We start from the raw sequence: 18,414 nt of genomic DNA, 5'->3' as shown, positions 1-18,414 counted from the left end.
GCCAGATTTGTGGCAAGATCTTTCAAGGAGTAAAAGCTTTGTAGGTAGTTAATCCTATGTTAATAATTTTTTAAATAATTTTTAATAACTAGCTCAGTTTTAGAATTAAGCATCTGGATGTAAAAAATTGTTTCCCTGAATATATGTTCTAAAATTAATCCTTCATGACATTTTAGGTTGATGCAGTATGTGGCTTTAAGGATCTACCAGTATTGGCATCATAGAGGGATGTTGGTCTTACCATTTGAGCAAGGCCATTTCGGCTTGGCGTCACTTTTAATGGATATGAATCATGTAGTTTTAGAACATCTCTGTGGAGAGATTGTTTGTCATATACTGAGACTATCTCCTCCTTTCTTACCACATCCACCAGTTGTGGATTTCTTCAGAGATAGATGGTAGTCAAATGTTTTTTAAAGTTAAGCTTTTTAATAGGAGTTTTGTATTGTCTCTTGCAAGTTTTTGTTTTCTTTTCTTCTTTAAGCATGGAGTCATTGCTACAGAAGATGAAGAGTATTTTATTGAGCCTTTAAGGAACACAACAGAAGATTCTAGTAACTTTAATTATGAGAATGGTCATCCTCATGTAATATACAAAAAATCTACTATGCACCAGCAGCATCTCTATGATCACAGTCACTGTGGAGTCTCAGGTAAATGAGTATGACTGTCATTCCTTAAAAAAAATTATAACTTAAGATGTATTTTAAAACCTTGCTTGGTTCACAGTGGAGAATGTAGCAATGGGAATCCTCCTTTTGGGTGATGTGGTGTGCCCTGTTGAAATGTAGTTCTGCTTTTTTTCAGATTCAGATTGAGAGTATAGTGTCTTTCAAAGACTCAGACACAGGGAGTAGGGCTAGTTTTATGCCTGTGTTGTGTACAGTGGTAGTAATGAGCACAGGCTTCCCCAAAATGTGTTATAAATGTACTTCATTTCCCAACTGGAAAGCATGATTAAGTGACTTAAGTATAGGTCAATGTTTAGTAAGTGTTCTACGTCATTTGAGGATGATTGTATTGGTATTATGGTTAGTAATACATTTGTAACTGGAGTCCACATCTTTCTTGTTTAGGGAGGTTTACAGTGTTTTGATACTGGCTTTTACCAGTAGTTGAATATGTGATTTACAGGTACCTTATGGGAAGAATTATATCCTTTTGATTGAGAGATATTTTCCTTGTTTCAGTGCACAGAGCAGGCTAACAAATACTAGTATTAAAATAAAGTAACATCACTGTTCATTGATATAACTTATTTCAGCTTCTTTTGGAGGTTGTAACTTTTACTGGCACCAGCTGACTAACCTTACAGTACAGGTTGTCTACAAAAGCCTGTGCTTTGGAGACAGTTGTCCTGTAGTGTTTCAGTTAACTGTGTTTAGGGAATGTCAGACTTCATGTATGTAATTTATGTTTTAGTTTGGAAGCATTATTCCATCTACATGCTTCCAATACTGAAAAAAAATTCTTCTATTAATTCCTGCTAACTCATTGTGAAATAAGAATACTGATGTATGTTCATTTTGTAGGGTAAGCTGTCACTTAAGCCTCTTGAAATAAGTGAAAGGATTATGAAATGTAGGGTGATGCAATTTTTTTCATTATTATATCCCTAGAAAAAGAAAGGATATTGGCCTTTGACCGATGTTACCTTCTAGATTAATGCTTAGGAAGTCATTCTCCTCCAAGTGAGGAAGAAGCAGTGGCAGCTAGTTTGGTTAGATTGCATTCAGTCGTTCTGGTGGTATCTGTCATATGGATCACAGGTTAATGCATTTTGTGTGCATTTTTTGTGAGACGTGCAGATCTTTAGCATTTATTTCTTTGCATATTTGATGCTGCCTTTGTTCTCTGAAGCTCCTGTGCATTTCCTGAGATTTCATGCCTGTCACATACTGAAGTCCTTAATTATTAAAATACTAAAGCACTGCTTTTTATGAGCCTGAGACTACTATCATGCTCATTCATCTCAGTTTCTCCTTTCCATGTTGTTACATATACTACTTCCTGTCCATGAAAATGTCTGAAAAAATCTGCTCTCCCCCAGAACTGCAAGGTCTTACATTTCCAGATGGCATGCTGTTTTAATGTTCTCCTAATGGGTACCAAAATGTTTTAAACTTGTTTTCTGAGCACTGTTGCAGCTTTATCCCAAAGTGACATGGCATCCAAAACATCTCCAGAATATATAAAAAGTAAAATCAAATATTAATTTTCAGTTTCACAGCTTTCAGACCCTGGGACTAAAGACAAGTTTACAGTAATTTTTGGGGCATTTGACTGATTTTGGAAGTTTTGAGCAATCTTAGTTTTGTGTGTTAAAATGCAGTGGTAACAAACCTGTAGCTGCCTTTTGGCAGCGTATAATTTCTTTTGTCAGGAGACAGAGTTTAGCTTTATCTTCCAAACGGTTTTGCCAGTATAGAATTCTGGGAAGAGTTCGCTGATGTAGCTGTGCTACTATTCAAGATCTGGCAAGTTCCCCCTACTGTAATCTAAGCCTAAATTTACTGTCTACCTGTTCTATATCAGCGAATTGGTCAAGAATTTGAAGTGTTGATAGAGTCAAGGGGAGTGTTATTTCTGACCTTTCTGAGAAAAATTGCAATAATTGGTATAAAATGGGGTGATAGAATTTTGGTGAAAGAATGATCAGAATTGGTTGCGATGGGCAAGTGATGGACTACTTCATAGTAGGTAGCAGAATTATGGTGGATAATACAAAAGAACTGGTGAGGCAAGGAGATTCAGGTAAGAACATGGGATAGATTTTTCGAAACCTAAATTAGATTGTAAGCAGTTAGACATAAGAATGTTTAAAAAATATTAAATATTAAATTACTGTTTCATGCATGTATCATCACAGAGTTAACTATGCTTTATTAAATATAGCTGAAATCATTTAAGGCCTTGGTTAGAAGTTGACCACTGTTAAATTCCAATTGCTTCAATTGGATTTAAGGCCACTCAGTTATCTTGCAGAATGCTGTGTTTGGATAGGATTGAGAAACAGCAAAAGTTGACATGTGAAAGCTGCAGAGTGGCAGATTATTTAGGAGTAGCTCTACTATATGCTGCCTTATGTGATGGTTTTACTCATGCCAGACATCACAATCAGTGTATCTAAAATGAAAAAATGCTTGTATGTACATTAAATGATGATGTTAAAATAGTAAGAAAAAAAAAAACGCGTAATGCTTCCCTTAAATATATACTCATAATTGCATATTACATTAAGTAGACTTCTGTTGTGTTTTGAGATCTTCTTCTGTTTGTGCTTTTTCCTCTCTCTCCACCTTAACCTCTACCTATGCTCTTCAGAGGACTGACTTAGGAAAAATTGGGTACCATATTTGTGAACTCCATGTCTACACGTTTGGACTTCTTTTCAGTTGCCGTTTAAAACCTGATTCCTTGTTTTTGTAATCATTTTGGTGTTCATTACAGTATTTTTCTGTGGGTTTTTTCTTCCCTTTTTTTGTGTTTGTTTTTTTAGTGGTGTTTGTTTTTTGGTGTGGGTTTTTTTTTTACTTTCTAATAGCTGTGTTTGATGTTAGTGAGGTTTAATTTTTTAATTTCTAATCTAGGAATATGGTAGGAAAATGGCATAATTTGCCACAGAACTAATTTTGTTACATATACTGGAGACTTTTATTGACATGTTTTAGCTTTTTAAAGAAAATTCAGTCAGTGTTATTTAGTGGTTTTAATGTAAAATAGCATAAGCATTGATACATCCTGGGGTGTGAGCCTAAGTACTCAGAACTGTTTCAAGCTTTCCCATTACTTTGAGACCAGCTGAAGCCTAAGCTTCTAATCTGATAAGAAAAGGAGAAATGTTTGGGTTTGTTAACTCCTGAGACCTTTGTTTGAAAGACACTATCAATATGAGTCCAAAATAGTATTTTTTTCTGTGAAAGTTTTCTGCATGAGCTCATCAATTTTCAGATGTTTAGAATAGATTTGCATCTTTGAGTGAAAAATTATGGCGGAATGTGGAAGCAGTATTGTATTTCTAAAGTACTTATAGCACTCTTAAGAGCATCAGAATGTCCCCATTTGTTATTTGAAAATTAAAAGTGTATTTAAAAAAAATTTAGTATGGAAGCTGTCAGAAAAAGTTGCAGACATTTCTAAATCGCTGCTTAAATGACATGAAAGTCTTTGAAAGTTTAAAGCAACTTTGAATTTCCTACAATAGAGATGAAAAACAGGAAGAAGCTTAGTATTCATTATAGCATCCTGAACAGGATTTAATACTTGATAGTTTATACCCATTGCAGAATGAGGACAGTTTTGTTACCAACATTTTTTTCAACTACCAGGATTATTTTAATTTTTTGACTTTTCTAAAATATGCACCTTTTAAAGCCAACATCGTGGCCTCAAAAATTATGAAACACCACAACAGTGGGAATGCTGAAGCTTTGTATGCCCGATTTTGACCTGAGCATACGTTCTTCGTGGTGTAGTTACTGCTCTTTGAACATAGTGTGCTTAGTTAAATTGCATGAAGCATTGCCTTCTCAGGGAACGTACAGCCCCTATCTCAATTTGTCCTTAGCTGAACCCCTTTTAGTACAGGTAAGGATGCATCTCAGAAATTGCTCACTTGAGCAGCCCTTTTCAGGCAATTACAGATGTATCAAACTGTTAACAGTCTTGTGTTTATCCATAACTAGCAAGAATACATTAAATATTTTGAAATCCTTTGTAGGTAAAACCAGATTAATAATATACTTCGATAAACTTTAGTTTGAGATCTGTATGGGCCTTTGTGGAACACACAAAAATGCCAGTTTTGAAAGGAAGGGCATGTTCAATTTTGTCCTGAGGGCAGGAAGTCAAATTCAGAGTAAGTTTGTAGTGTTTGTTTTGCTGAAAATTATAGCTGTTTGGATTTTTAATAATCAGTCTCTTGCATGCAAGAAATATTTTTTTCTGTATATTTATATGAAACAAGTACAAGAATAAACATATTTGAATTAAAATTAGTGTTAAAAATAACTATAGCAATTACCCCATGTCAGGCCATTTTACACTTCCCATTATAGTTAATTCACATTGGAGGGCAAGTTGTAGCAGAAGGAGTAGATAAAACAAAATCTGTTAGATTTCTGAAGAGAAAATGAATTTATTTGGCTCTGAAACTATATGTAAGCATAATTTTCTAATAATTACAGGATTGTCTAATAATTACTCCTTCATAGGAAGGAAAAAGCTTTTCTGGTACCTTATCAGTGTGTTTAATTCCTTAGTATATTTTTATACTTTTTACGTTAATTTTGAATTTCTGGTTTCCAGTAATTTTTTTCCAAACGTTATGTCTGCTTTGTTCTTATCCTTAAAATTCTGAAGTGTGTTTATGGTTAATTATAACTAAGTTTTAGTATTAACATAGATGTGCAGAGTCAGATCTGTTAAGAAAAGGTTGGTGATTTATTATCCTAAGTCAAATTAAGGAGAGTTGAGAATATTAGAACTCAAAGTTGGTTTTCCACTATATAAGGTATTTTAAAACCAAGATAAAAAAATTAGATAATTTAATTTTTCTTTGCCTCAAGAAAGACTTCTTTTTAGCAACTTGACGATGGTAATCACAACATAAAATAACTGCGTTTGAATGAGTTTTACTAGTGACCCCTCTGAAGCATTTAATTATTTTGGTTCCTAGAAGACCTCACAAGAAGCAGTAAACCTTGGTGGATGAGTGATGCATCTGCTTTTCCAACTTCACTTCCAGTTAATGACACACTAAGTAGTCATAATCGACAGAAGAGATCAGTAAGCCTTGAACGATTTGTGGAAACACTGGTAGTAGCAGACAAAATGATGGTGGGATACCATGGTCGCAAAGACATTGAACACTACATTTTGAGTGTAATGAATATTGTAAGTTTCATCCCTCTCTGTATTCATATCAATATGCATGTACTGAAATGATAAAGCAACTGTGTTTATTTATTGGCATGAATAATGCTTTAAAATATGCATCAACTTGCAGGAATTAATGGTTGAAATATGGCGCTTGTTAGAATCATGGGAAAAATGCAGTACTGTTTCTGTCAAGAAGTAAACTGTGATCACTTTTAATTGTCTTTAATTTTAAATTCATATGATTATATATAGATTATACAGTTCTATTCTGTTCAAGTCTACTGTTTAAGTGCTCCTTACACTGGATGAATTTTGAAACAAGGTATAAACAGTTTTGATTGAAAAGTGTGACCCAAGAAGTTTGTTTTACTGAATGGTCATTTTTTTGGCCCAAAAATAACTCTTATTCAGGTGATAATGATAATTATCATTGTGAAATTACATTGAGTGAGAAAATAGGTTATTTTTAACCATTTAGGAATCAAGTAGTATTTCTTGTCTGACTTTGTGCCTTTTCTTATTTTCTGGAGGTCAGGTTGCCAAACTTTATCGTGATTCCAGTCTAGGAAACGTTGTGAATATTATAGTGACACGTTTAATTGTTCTCACTGAAGATCAGGTAAGAGATGTTGTGCTGAGCTTCATATCCCTGAAGTACAAGTTACATTATTGTGTAATATAGATTACATTTAATTATGGCTTGAAATGAAATGGCTGCATCTGAGTACAAAACATATCTTGTAATCTTTCACTACTTTAATCAAGATGAAACAGTTCAAAGGAGTATTCCTCATGTATCATCTCAAAGATACCTTTTCTTCAGGTGAATATTAATACACCTTTGGGGATATCACTTTTATTTTTAGATCTATATTTTGATATTCTGATTTTTTTGTATTGACATAATCAGTTAAAGTTGTAGCAGGAGGAATGCCTGTTCAGTAATACACAGCTGAACTTGGGGTCAGATTTTACTGAGATAAAATCTGGCAAGAAGAGTTTATTCCTAGAAACCACTGCTTCTAATTATAGTCCCATTTTAGTTTTCAGAAGGCTTAACAACTGACCTTAGTAATTTGTTTGGAACATTTCTGGTATGCATGTTGTATTGCAGCCAAACTTGGAGATAAACCACCATGCAGACAAGTCCCTCGATAGCTTCTGTAAGTGGCAGAAATCCATTCTCTCTCACCAAAGTGATGGAAACACCATTCCAGAAAATGGGATTGCCCACCATGATAATGCGGTTCTTATTACTAGGTATGGTCATTATAAGTATTGTGTTTATTATATTTTATTTCTGTAGCTTTCTTGTTCTTACCTTATACATATATGTATAGGCTAGTTGTAAAGTAATGTAATTGGTAGGTAGTCATAAGAGGAGGAAAATTACTAGATGTCTTGTCTTAAGTATATCAGACTATTAAACTATTAAAATGACGAAGAATTTGGAAAAGTAAGATCTGCAAATTACTTGCTTCTGCCATTGTTTTCACTTCATAATTGCCAGTGCAAAGTATTGCCGTAGAACGGATGGATCCTGTTGAACATTCCTAAGATTATGGAGAAAAAAACAGTATGGAAAATTTTTTAACCATATATCGTGTTTTTTGTTAAGAATTTTGAGCCAGAACCCCCACTACTGTAATAGTATTTCTGCTGAAAACCAGGTTCTTTCATATTCAGACAATGTGAGAATCTGCTTTGTAGCTGTTTTGATTTATTACGGTTAGTTAAGATCAGAACTGACAGTTGTAATGGTAGTTTCAAAGTCTGCATCTGTGCCCGTTTGTTTGCTTCTATTCCAATGTTACTGTGATAAATACAACAAGCTTGCACTGTAGTCTTGCAGTCCTGATAAATGTATTCCTGTTTGCCCTTTGCAGTTACTTGTAGGCAACTGTACTTATTAGGAGATCAGTTTACCTGTTGTTTAAGGACACTATTTTTTCTGTTTTGTTTAAATAGCAGCAGGTGCGGCAGCGCTGATTTGGATTAGGGTCTTTTTATTACAGTTTCTGCTTTTCAGGACAAATGCTGTACTGCTTTGTATGTGACCAATTAATGGAATCATTGTGTTTGCTGCAGAAAAGTTTAAAGTAGTGATTAAAATAATAGATCTCTTCTTGAATTTTATGTAAAAGATGTAAGAGAGACTGTTTTTTTAGGATGGGGGTTTTTGTTGGTTTTGTTTTATGTAGGGAACAATTGTTATTGAAAGGAAAGAAAAGCTAATGAATCACTTGCATGTGTTTTTGTATTCATATTTCGAATATAATTGCTATGTGGTCATTAATACTACATAATAATAATTAGAATTATTAAATGCCCGAGTGCTTTAGAGAGCTGTTATAGTCCAAGAAGTTTAAAAAAATATTTGTCATTAATAACAATTAAGTTGAATGAAATATAAAATAAAATACAGTTACATTCTAAGATTTTGATTTTTCACAAAGGCCTTCATTCTCAATTTTTTACATACAAATAATTCCTTCACTCGGGCTACTCATGTGAACTTAAATACATCTTTACAGCTGTGATACACATCAAGCTTTTACTGGTATAGTTTAGGCAGTGAGTGAAAAACTATAATCCACAGGTGGTATGATTGTGTCTGTTGAAGCTACCCAATATATATGTATAAGGTGTGTTGGCAACACTATATTTTTGCTGTTATGGCTGAATAAATGGATGTTTTTTTAGTGTTATTCTGGCACTGCAAAGCACAGTTGTTTGCAGTAATAAGACATACTAAAGCCCAATTCTGTACTGGCTTCCCTATTCTGGTAGGATGTTCCCACCATAGTTGTGAACAGTTTGGTGTTCCTGATGAAGGCTTCAGTGAGTATTAACTTGCAGGCCTTTAACTGCAAAAGGAGCAAGTTTTCAGAGAATATGAATAATACCCATTGAAAATTAAGTTTTACAAAGAAGTAGTAAATATTAAGGACTTACTTTATTCATCATTATGGAGGCTTAGTAACTGTAAAAGTGCTGCAGAGTTTCTTTAGAACTCGTGTATACTGTCTTTTAAAAAGGACATAAGGTTTATTTTCTGAGTTCACTTCTAAGAAGTTTACAGTTCTAAGTATATACCTATATTTTAAATCAACAAAGTGCCATAGTATAGTATCTGCAGGCTAGCAACACCCACCTTTATAAAGCATTGCTGAACTTTTAAGTTCAGTTACATATGCTTATATGCTTTCATGATAGAATGCTTGTATTCATTTATCTACTATACTAATTGTAATTTTGAAAGATAATCCCAAAGGCTACAGTAATCAATTTGATTGTATCAATCAGGCTTTTACTGAAAATGCTAGCTATCCTGGCTCTTACTAATAAAATGCATCACTATATGTGAAGGATGAATTTTTCTTTTTTTAGGTTGGGATGAGTAAATATAAATTTATATTAATATAAACATGTAAATCCATTAACTTTAAATAATTATAAATTAAGTACTAAAATGATAACATGATTATTCTCATTATGTTTAGGATATCTCATCTGGTGAACCAGAGTTAATTCATTATATGTGAATGAGAAGGGTACAGCTATAGTGGTTTAAACTCCTAATATGTTGGAGAGGTCTTTAATAAACTCTTCTGCCTGAAGGAATTTGAACATATACTACTAAAGATTAAGTTATTTTTTTAGCAACTATAATAGTGTTTTGAAAGCAGTTTCCTGAATCTGTCTCACTGATGCTGCTCTGCTTTGTATGGAGTAATTACTTTTTTTTCAATAAAATTTGACACTGGAACTATTTTTGGTTATTGTACATATTACTATTTTATGGAAAGTAGGAAAGTTTCAGTTCAACATTATGAATAGTTTTTTGTTGATCAAACGCAAATTTTTCAGTGATTGAGGTATTTGGAAAGGTTACCTAGTCCTGAGTATTTAAGCTTACAACTACAACAGTCTTTTCAGATAAAGTGGGACAAAGTTGTTAAGAAAAGGAGTTGCTATCTTCATTTGTGCAAATGAAGATATCATGTTGGCTTTTCTCAGAAACAGATGGCCTTCTTCCATGATACTTTCAAAGATGTCATGCTGTGATCTGGGCTAAAAAACAGTACTAGAGGTGCTGATTCCATAGGGATATCTGCTTGACCAACATAGACAGATTTGGTACCCTAAACTAGCTGTATGTTAAAACCAGGTAACCTCACTGGCAGGGAGGTATGCCAAGCTAATATAATAAGTCCCATGGAGACATTACCATGCCTGCCAAGCCACTGGTCTTTGGACAAGAGCCTACCTGGGCTGAGTATGCCTGGTGTATGGGCTTCTCTGTTGTGGTCCTGCAGGCACCCTGAAGTCTGCAGAGCACCTTTTTTTTTTTTTTTTTTTACTAGGTGGGTAGGGGTTTGCAGAAAACTTCTTAGCTGATAATAAAAAATAAGGCAGGTAAGAAACTGGTCCAAGTAAGAGTCTGATTCCCAATCAGGAGAGCAAAATCGTGGTGAAGGGAGTATGGTATTACTTGCACAAATATTACAGCAAGAATAATGTGCATTCTCAACTCGTTGTGGTGAGTGTTGACTGGTTTAGCTTCTTTAATGCTGCCAGACATTATGCTGTAGGAATAAAAATGGCAATTAGCAGGAACACTTCCTGGTACTGCTGTTAGGAGAAGCATCTTCCTTCAGTTTCACTGGGGAGCTTTTGAGCATCCTTGGTAAGAATTAGATACCTTCTTATAATGGGAACCCAAGGGAGGGTAATAGGCATTATACAGAGGGCTTATTACAGAATCTTGGAATATTGGGTAACTTTGTGCAACAAGAATAGCAATTACCCAGAATGTTGATAATACTTTTCTATGTGTTACTATGCTTTTGACTTCTTTTATTCACTTATGGAATTTTTGCATCTATATTCTGACTCTTAAGTTAAGCACTTTATGTTATTCCAAGATAAGGCTATGGCTGAATTATTGTTCTAAAACAGTGATACCTTTTCTTTTTGTATAGTGCTCACTCTTTAAAATTTCACCTAGATTTTTTTCTGTTGGAGACTATATTTAAGGCTCAGAATTTAATACTTTATCCTGTAATTGTCCAAATTGGATTCTTGGTGGCAGGTGAACAGTAAAATAGTAAGCAGTCAGGTTTTAATTATGATGTTGATTAGTAGTGTAATGCTATTAAGACAATGTCTTCTTTTTTCCATGAAGTGACTTTGTCAAAGTGACCTAGCAAATCCTTAAACTTATTTCATATTACGAATTAATAAAAGTAGGAGGGAAAACTTGTATGATTCTCTTATCTCAAGTCTTCTGGTAGACAAAAAGCAGTCTTGGCATTTTGTTCCTGTATTCCTGCATGATAGATGTGATAATCTCACTTTTTAACCCAATGATGGGTTCTCAGATTTGTCATTTTAAGACTCGATGTAAGTTTTGAGAGTATCTGTATATTCTCCCTTACGCATCCCAACCCTAGTGGGATGCATTCAAAAACTCCTTGTCGAAGTTAGTTCTTGTTTACTTGATGTTTTTTTAACCTTATTGGTAGCCTGCTTCCTCTTCTCGTTTCTTCAGAAGAGTCTCCAGAGTTTGCCTTTAAAACCACGAAACTTCAGAAGTCACAATGCACACTATGATGTTGTTAGTTATTTTTGAAGAACACTTAAGCCCACTTCCCTTTCGTTTCAATCAGTTGCTTCCTTCTCACGATTTTATAGATTATAAACTAGGAATTACAGAATTCCTCAACAATACCTTGGTTAACTTGCAAGCGTGTACATTATGAACAAAAGTATTCCTTGTCCTGTGCACCTGCACAGAATGGTAAGGAACAGAGAGTTGCATTCTAGGTTACACTTTGTAGCAGGATTGGAGGGCAAGATGACAGTATTTGAAAAAAATGCCTCTTTTTCCTTTTATTTTCCACCCTGCAAGTTCTCTAGTACTACATTTCTGTATAGCTCAAGATGGTTAGTTAGATTTGTCCAGGTACTAAATAGCTGTTTTTCCAAATGATGTGTGACTAACTCTCTAAACTTTGCAGCAACAGAGGAACTTTGCTGGGAGGGAAGATCCAGAGCTATTAATTTCTCTTGTGGTATGTCAGTAGATTGAGTAAAAGGCATACCAAACAGCCCATAGAGAGAAAAATTTCAGGGGGAAGTTGAGATGTCCGTGTGTGTGTATCTCTAAAGGGGCAGAACATGGTCTTTGAGATACAAACGTTTTAAACAGAGAAACATTTGAAACCTTACTCACTTAAAGAGATAGTACTTCTCAGAGGTTGTTGCATGAAATGTGATCTGTTGGTAGCATCACATAGCAAGTGTTTCATGCTTTTTAAAAGAAGACACACTATACTTGACAAAAACATTAAGATCTCTGATGCAGCTACAGTGTTTTTATAGGAACATAAGTGATTCCATGCAAAAAGCTTCATGAAGCTTTAATTTTGAGGCTGTAAACCTGCATCCTTCCCTGGCCCCTGCCCCTGTACACTGTTAGAGATGAACTTCTGAAATTAATGACTTACTTTATCTTGAAATACAAAAATCTTTTCTTTGGATTGGAGTCCACTTGATTCAGCTTTTTGAGTGATTTACTGCTTTAGCACCAATTTATTCCACAGCCCCACTGAACTAACGTATTCTGGAGGAACCTTTATTTGCTTGAATAAAGAATCAGTGCCATGGGATTTTTTTTGTTGATTAAGCCAAATACACCTTGATTTGGAGGTTAGACTGGTGGCGGTAAAAATGTTTGGTACCACAGATGGTATAATTTTTCTGTTTCTTTGGATTTTAAATGGGCTTGCAGATGTTAATTTTTGTGAGACAGTGAATGAGATCCCTCTTAATACAGACTCTTGTATCTTTGTCAGGTACCACTGTACTTATAATTTGGTAAGTGTATTGCTAAGCAGTGTGGTATGGCTGCTGTTAGCATTAACCCCAGTATTAATAATGCAGCATGTCTCTAGCAACACTACTGAAGCCCATATGGGGGGCATTAGCATTATTACACAATTGGATTTTTCAAATCTTTCAATGAGAGAAGTTTTACAGAATTCGTTTATGCTTATTGTATATGTACAGCTTCATAATGCTTCAGTTAGTAGTTCCATCATTCATGTGCCCTCCTGGACAAGGTATACTCTCATTTGTCTGAGGTATGCATCCCCTATGCAGGCCAGTACTGCCAGCTTTTCTAAGGGGACAGAAGGTATATGTACATTGGCAGAAATCCTGAACGCCTGTAAATTTTGTGGTTCATAATCTAAAGAACTGCAATGTTTCTGGCATTGCTGTAGATACTCAAGAGGAGCAAATTTTCTTGTTTCATTTTGCATATGTGTGTAGAGCTGACTGTAATCATGTTTTTGGTGTGGTTTTTGGTGTGTTTTTTTTTTTTTTTTTAATAATATTAAGGTGTTTAAAGCAGTGGGGGATGATTTGTTAGTTGCATTGTCCCAATAGCAGTTCTAAAAGGAAACATTTTATGGACACAGATGCCCTTTTGCATGTCAATTGCTTATAGGTTAATAATGTTACTTGTTACTACAAAATAAAAGTATATTTCCCTGTCAGGTTCTGTACTAGTTAAGGCATTTGGGAAAGAGGTAGGGCCAGCCAGGGCTCTGCACATTCCTTTCCTCCTGCAGGTCCAAGATTGTTATGCTTCTTTACTGAGGCTCTTTTCCACTTTTTTCTGGGCTTCTTAACTTGTTGCAAAGATTTATTTTCTGTACAGGGCACTCTCACATTGCTCTAGAAATTGTTCTAGCAATTTCCTAGCCTTGTCCAATAAATCTGGACATCCAAAGCGATTCTGTTCCCATGAAGCCCTGTCTCTATGATTCTCCTCTTATTCCATTAATGAGAAAGGCTCCAATTTCAAGAAGTAATTCTGATGTCAGTTGTATCCATTTGCTTCTTTCTTCTTTGTCTCTTAGTGGATTAAGTGGTTTTCACCCTTGTTTTTTATGCCACCTTTGAACTTGTTCTACTGGAGTTCCTTGCAGGGAATTTAAGCCCCTGATAGGAGGCTGGTTTTGATGTGTTGATTTTAGTGAAAAAATTTTAGGATTGTCCATTGGCGTAGTGTCCTGGAGACCATGTGTTTAAGGTTACTCCTCTGAGAGAAAGGGTTGAAAAGCTGAGATGTCTGTGTTGTCCTTAATGTCTGTCCCTGCAGATACTAAAAATTCGAGGAGCCCCTTTCCAAATAATAACACAATTCCTCATGCCTCTTTGTTAGTGTGTGTTAGTGAAGTGTTAGTGAGAGATTTATCTGCCCATTCAAAATGATGCATTTGGAAAAGAAACAAACTTGAAATGTACTAGGACTCCGCTACAGCAGGTTGAGGAAAGTAACGTATTTGATGTTGTTTGCATGGTGCTTTGCATACTTAGGAATGTTTGTACCAGGGTTTCTATACATAACATGTTCTGTACACTCCTTTTTAGAGATCTGTACTGACAGAATCAGTATGTCGCTAAATACAGCACTGGTACCACAGTTCTTCTATTCTTACTCTTGTGTCAGAAACAGTTCGTGGGGTCTTCACTAGTAAGGTGTATTCTTCGGAATGACTACCCTAAGATTGACAAAAGAGAAGTTGTGACTGAGAGATGCAGTATGACAAGTGTAAACTATTACAGCAATACAAGGTCTCTGTGTGTAGATGATCTGCTTTAGATATATGTGGGTCTAGAGCCATGTTCCAAGTTTGAAAGCACTGCATGTCCAGTGGGGGGGAGAACATTTACAAAGGTGGAGAATTCTTGCTTATTGATTTTCTGTATGTCTTTTTGTGATCTGAGAGGCAGTAGGCTGTGAAATGATGGTGGAAAATAAAATTAGATAACACAGGCAGTAGAGAAAAATATGAAATAATTGGAATCTAATAAAATCAATTGTCATAATACGTAATTCCCTTTTATATGACCGTTACACATTGACTTGTTGCCTGGATTTTTTGTTCCCCCACACCACATTAACAGAATAAGGCCTGAAATGTTCAGTTTTCCACTCTTGGCTGTGAATTTTTGGGGGTTTTGGGGGAAGTAGGTTAGTGTAAATTGTATCTTTAAAATTTATTCCTTGATTTTGTAGTTGAAGGGAATCAAATAGAGTCTGTGGGTTTTGAGGGAACTCACATGGAACAATAAAGTAGCTAGTATGTGAATCTGAAAAAGGGCTTATTGCATGGCAAATACCAACCAACAGGTGATTTGCAGCTAATTAACAAGCATACTGTGTGAGTGGAATGTTTTCTAATCAATAAAAAGGCTGTTATTTTTAATTTCTGATGCCATTAGTTGATTCTTAGTTTAGAGTTGGTTAGTTAGAAGATGTGTATACTGATCTAGTTTATAAAATTTGGGGCTGGAAGGGTGGAAAAGGAATAAGATATACCCAGAGTTTGCCTAATCCATTCCAGATGAGCAAAATGTGTTCAAAATGTGTTTTATGTAATACCAAATCCAGAAGAGTGACTGGTGTCATGGAGTAAAACTCACTTTCATGCTCTAACTGGAGTTCTTTTTTTTTTTTTTTTATAAATTTATTGCAATACTTGGTATAAAAAAGATCAATTACTAAAAGACTAAAAAGATAATTAACATTCTCCTATCTCAGTTGAAGACATTTTGAGTGTAATCCCACAGACATCTCTTAAGATGTGCTCACTGAGTGGAACTGGTTACACACCTAATGGTTTCCTGAACTGGAAAACTTGAGAATGTCTACCAGCACACAGTGTGGGCAGTGAAACTCCTTACTGCCACCACTTAAAGTCTGTCTCTAAATGAGGCAATGAAACCTTCAGCAATTAAAAATTCATTGGGGTAAATCCATAAAATACCAAACTACATTTGGTGTTCATAGTAATGGTATATTAATGCCTGTTGTAGTTTACAAGTAAAACTTTTCCTTTTACACAGTAGACTTCCTACAGAAGAAAAAAAAAATCAATGAAAAATACTTCTGTATGCTTTATTCCCCCCCCCCCCCCCCTTTTTTTTTTTTCCAGGCATTTACCTTCTGAGTTGCACAAAGGGTCATAAAACTATTCAAATAATAGTTTTTCCAGGAAATGTTTGCTGGTAATAGTTCGGGATATCTGTTAGAACACTTCACTTACTGCTTGGCCAGATATCTGAGGAAGGGCTTTCTAGCAGTTTGAAATGTCATATTTTGTCTTCTTTTTTATAAAGAACATAGACTTGTTTAAAAATCTCTCATTTTTAGTTTTTCTTAGGAGTCTGAGTAGAATCCTAGCATTCTTGTCTTTTTTATTCCCCTCCATCTTGATTAAGTACAATATCAGGGCTGTTATTTTCACAGCTTACAATGACTGGCAGAATAATACGTATGCAAGTGAGTAGCTGTGCTCCTCATTCTTAACAATCCAGAAAAACATATTGGGCCACTTTCTACCCTGGATTTTCACCAATTTTGGATTTTGTCTGAGATCTGTTGCATAAATTCTGTCTCAACCACACATGAATATATACTACATTTTCATGTTTTCTTCACATTGAGACATTAGTCTGGACTCTTCAGCTCAGCCTATAGCTACATTTTATTAGATTGCTTATGTATAAGAATGCATTAAAAACATGCTTTTAATTAGGACATAGGTTGTAAATTAATTATTTTAGTGGCAACATAATATCCATTTAATTTTAGTATTCAGTATTCTTCAGTTTCTACTAGTTCACACCAATCTGTCCTAATCAAGGGCATGATTATTTATGCTTTGAGGTCCGTGGCAGCATGCCCACTTTTTCAGTAGGATCTGGATAAGATGTCAATTTGAGTACATAGCTTGTTCATTTTAATTATGCAAATAATCATGTGAAAACTAAAGTGAGCACTGTTTGCTTCATGGTACTTAATAACTTTTTGAAATATTTTACAGATTTAAAATGTGGATTAATGAAGTCGGGTGCATGAGTGTCTTAACCTTTTTTAAATTAGGGATGGTGTTTTCTCTGAAATTGTACCCATTTCTGTAGTAAATTCACTGAGATTATAAACACCTATTATGCACAGGGATAGATTGCTTCCTAACTAATTTTCATGTATATTCAGAGTGTTACCAGTACTTTCCAATGTGATTAACACTACTTACAAGTTAATTTTTTTTTTCTTGCTTTATTAGTGAATTTACAGCAAAGAAAGGAATGTCTGGAAATTTTCCAGTGAAAGAGCAGGTGTGAATAGGCAGGAGCAGAATTGTCTCAAGTAAAAAAATATGTTGTAGTTCATTCATGTCTGCAGTTGTAGCTGTTCAGTTTTACTTTCATAATGTGTGATGAAATGTAGTTTAAAAGGCTGTTAATTCTGACAGAACTGGGTGATGGAGGTAAAGTAAAAATCCAAAGTTAAAATTCCATACTTGAATATTTTGTAATTGCTATGCTGGCCTGACTGGTACTAAAGTTGATTCTGAAATCAGCTTTACTAAGCAACAGATAAAATCTTGTTTAAACTCAGATGAAATCAAACTCTTGTTTTCAACTCGAGTAAAAACATTTTAATGAATAAGAAATTTGTTGAAGAAAGATATCACATTTGTTTACGTGTGGTATATTCAGAATTAAATTACCACCTGTGCTGCATTCTCTGTTTTCTTAACCGATGTTTTTTATTTTCTTAAGATATATGTTTTGCTGTCTTTATTACATGAAGTAAACACTGTAAAATATGGTTGCTGAAATAGAAGCACTGAGATAACACCAAGAACTACTTTAAATTCTGGTCAAACCATTTATTTTGCAACAGTATGTGAAGGAACAGTGGCCTGGCCAACTGTAAAGAGTTAAATATGAAATTGTAAATATGTTTAATGACTAGCAAGTCTTGTGTAGATTTGCTTTTTCATTCTCTCTGTTCTAATTCTTCCTACTATTATTTGTTTTCTGTTTCCTTTTGTTGCCGCCACATTGACTGAGTATCAGCAGGTGAAACTCTAGCAAAGGGAATATACTCAGCAAATGTAACAATTTCTGCTTTTATCTTTTACTTATTTCTAGACTTGCAACTCTTTGTACTTCTGATGATTTGGCCTTTGCTGGCTGTATTTCTACTGGCTAAGCTAGTGCAGGCTAGCAATTATAGCATTATCAACAGTGTGAATAAAATCTCTTTTTTTGTCACCTTTGTATCTGTCTCTTCTCATCTACTTTTCATCATACATGGTGAAAGCATTCTTTAATTTGGACCCGAAGTCCTTCTGTACCTTTTTCGTGATTTCTTCTTTATTATTATCTATTTTGGACTAGATGATCGTTTTAGGTCCCTTCCACCTGAAATATTCTATTCTATTCTTAATGGTTTATAGATGTTTGTAGCTGAAACAATTTATTCAGGCAAGCACTTAATATACCAAGTGTTTTAAAGTGTAAGTATGTAGGGGTGAACTTGCATTCTTTCAGTGAGAGGGGAGATATTTCTTTTCAGTGTGTATTTGCTTGCCTGAAGGTTAAGATTTCCTTTAATACTCTTTATACCACAGTATGAAATGTTTTTTTGGTGGTAGCACAATG

General features: G+C 34.7%; 1 protein-coding gene across 2 annotated transcripts in view; it reads left to right on the top strand.

The window, feature by feature from the left end:
* ADAMTS6 (ADAM metallopeptidase with thrombospondin type 1 motif 6) overlaps positions 1–18,414 on the top strand; it is a 153,869-nt gene that overhangs the window by 13,986 nt on the left and 121,469 nt on the right. For both annotated transcript variants that reach the window (XM_074932526.1, XM_074932525.1), the window contains 4 exons: positions 485–653; positions 5,678–5,895; positions 6,416–6,499; positions 6,995–7,140. In XM_074932526.1, the coding sequence (XP_074788627.1) occupies positions 485–653; positions 5,678–5,895; positions 6,416–6,499; positions 6,995–7,140 (617 nt within the window). The remainder of the gene's footprint in view (positions 1–484; positions 654–5,677; positions 5,896–6,415; positions 6,500–6,994; positions 7,141–18,414) is intronic.

This window comes from Athene noctua, chromosome Z (assembly GCF_965140245.1).
Source record: "Athene noctua chromosome Z, bAthNoc1.hap1.1, whole genome shotgun sequence".
Lineage (NCBI taxonomy): Eukaryota > Metazoa > Chordata > Aves > Strigiformes > Strigidae > Athene > Athene noctua.
This window is presented reverse-complemented; position numbering and strand designations above follow the sequence as displayed.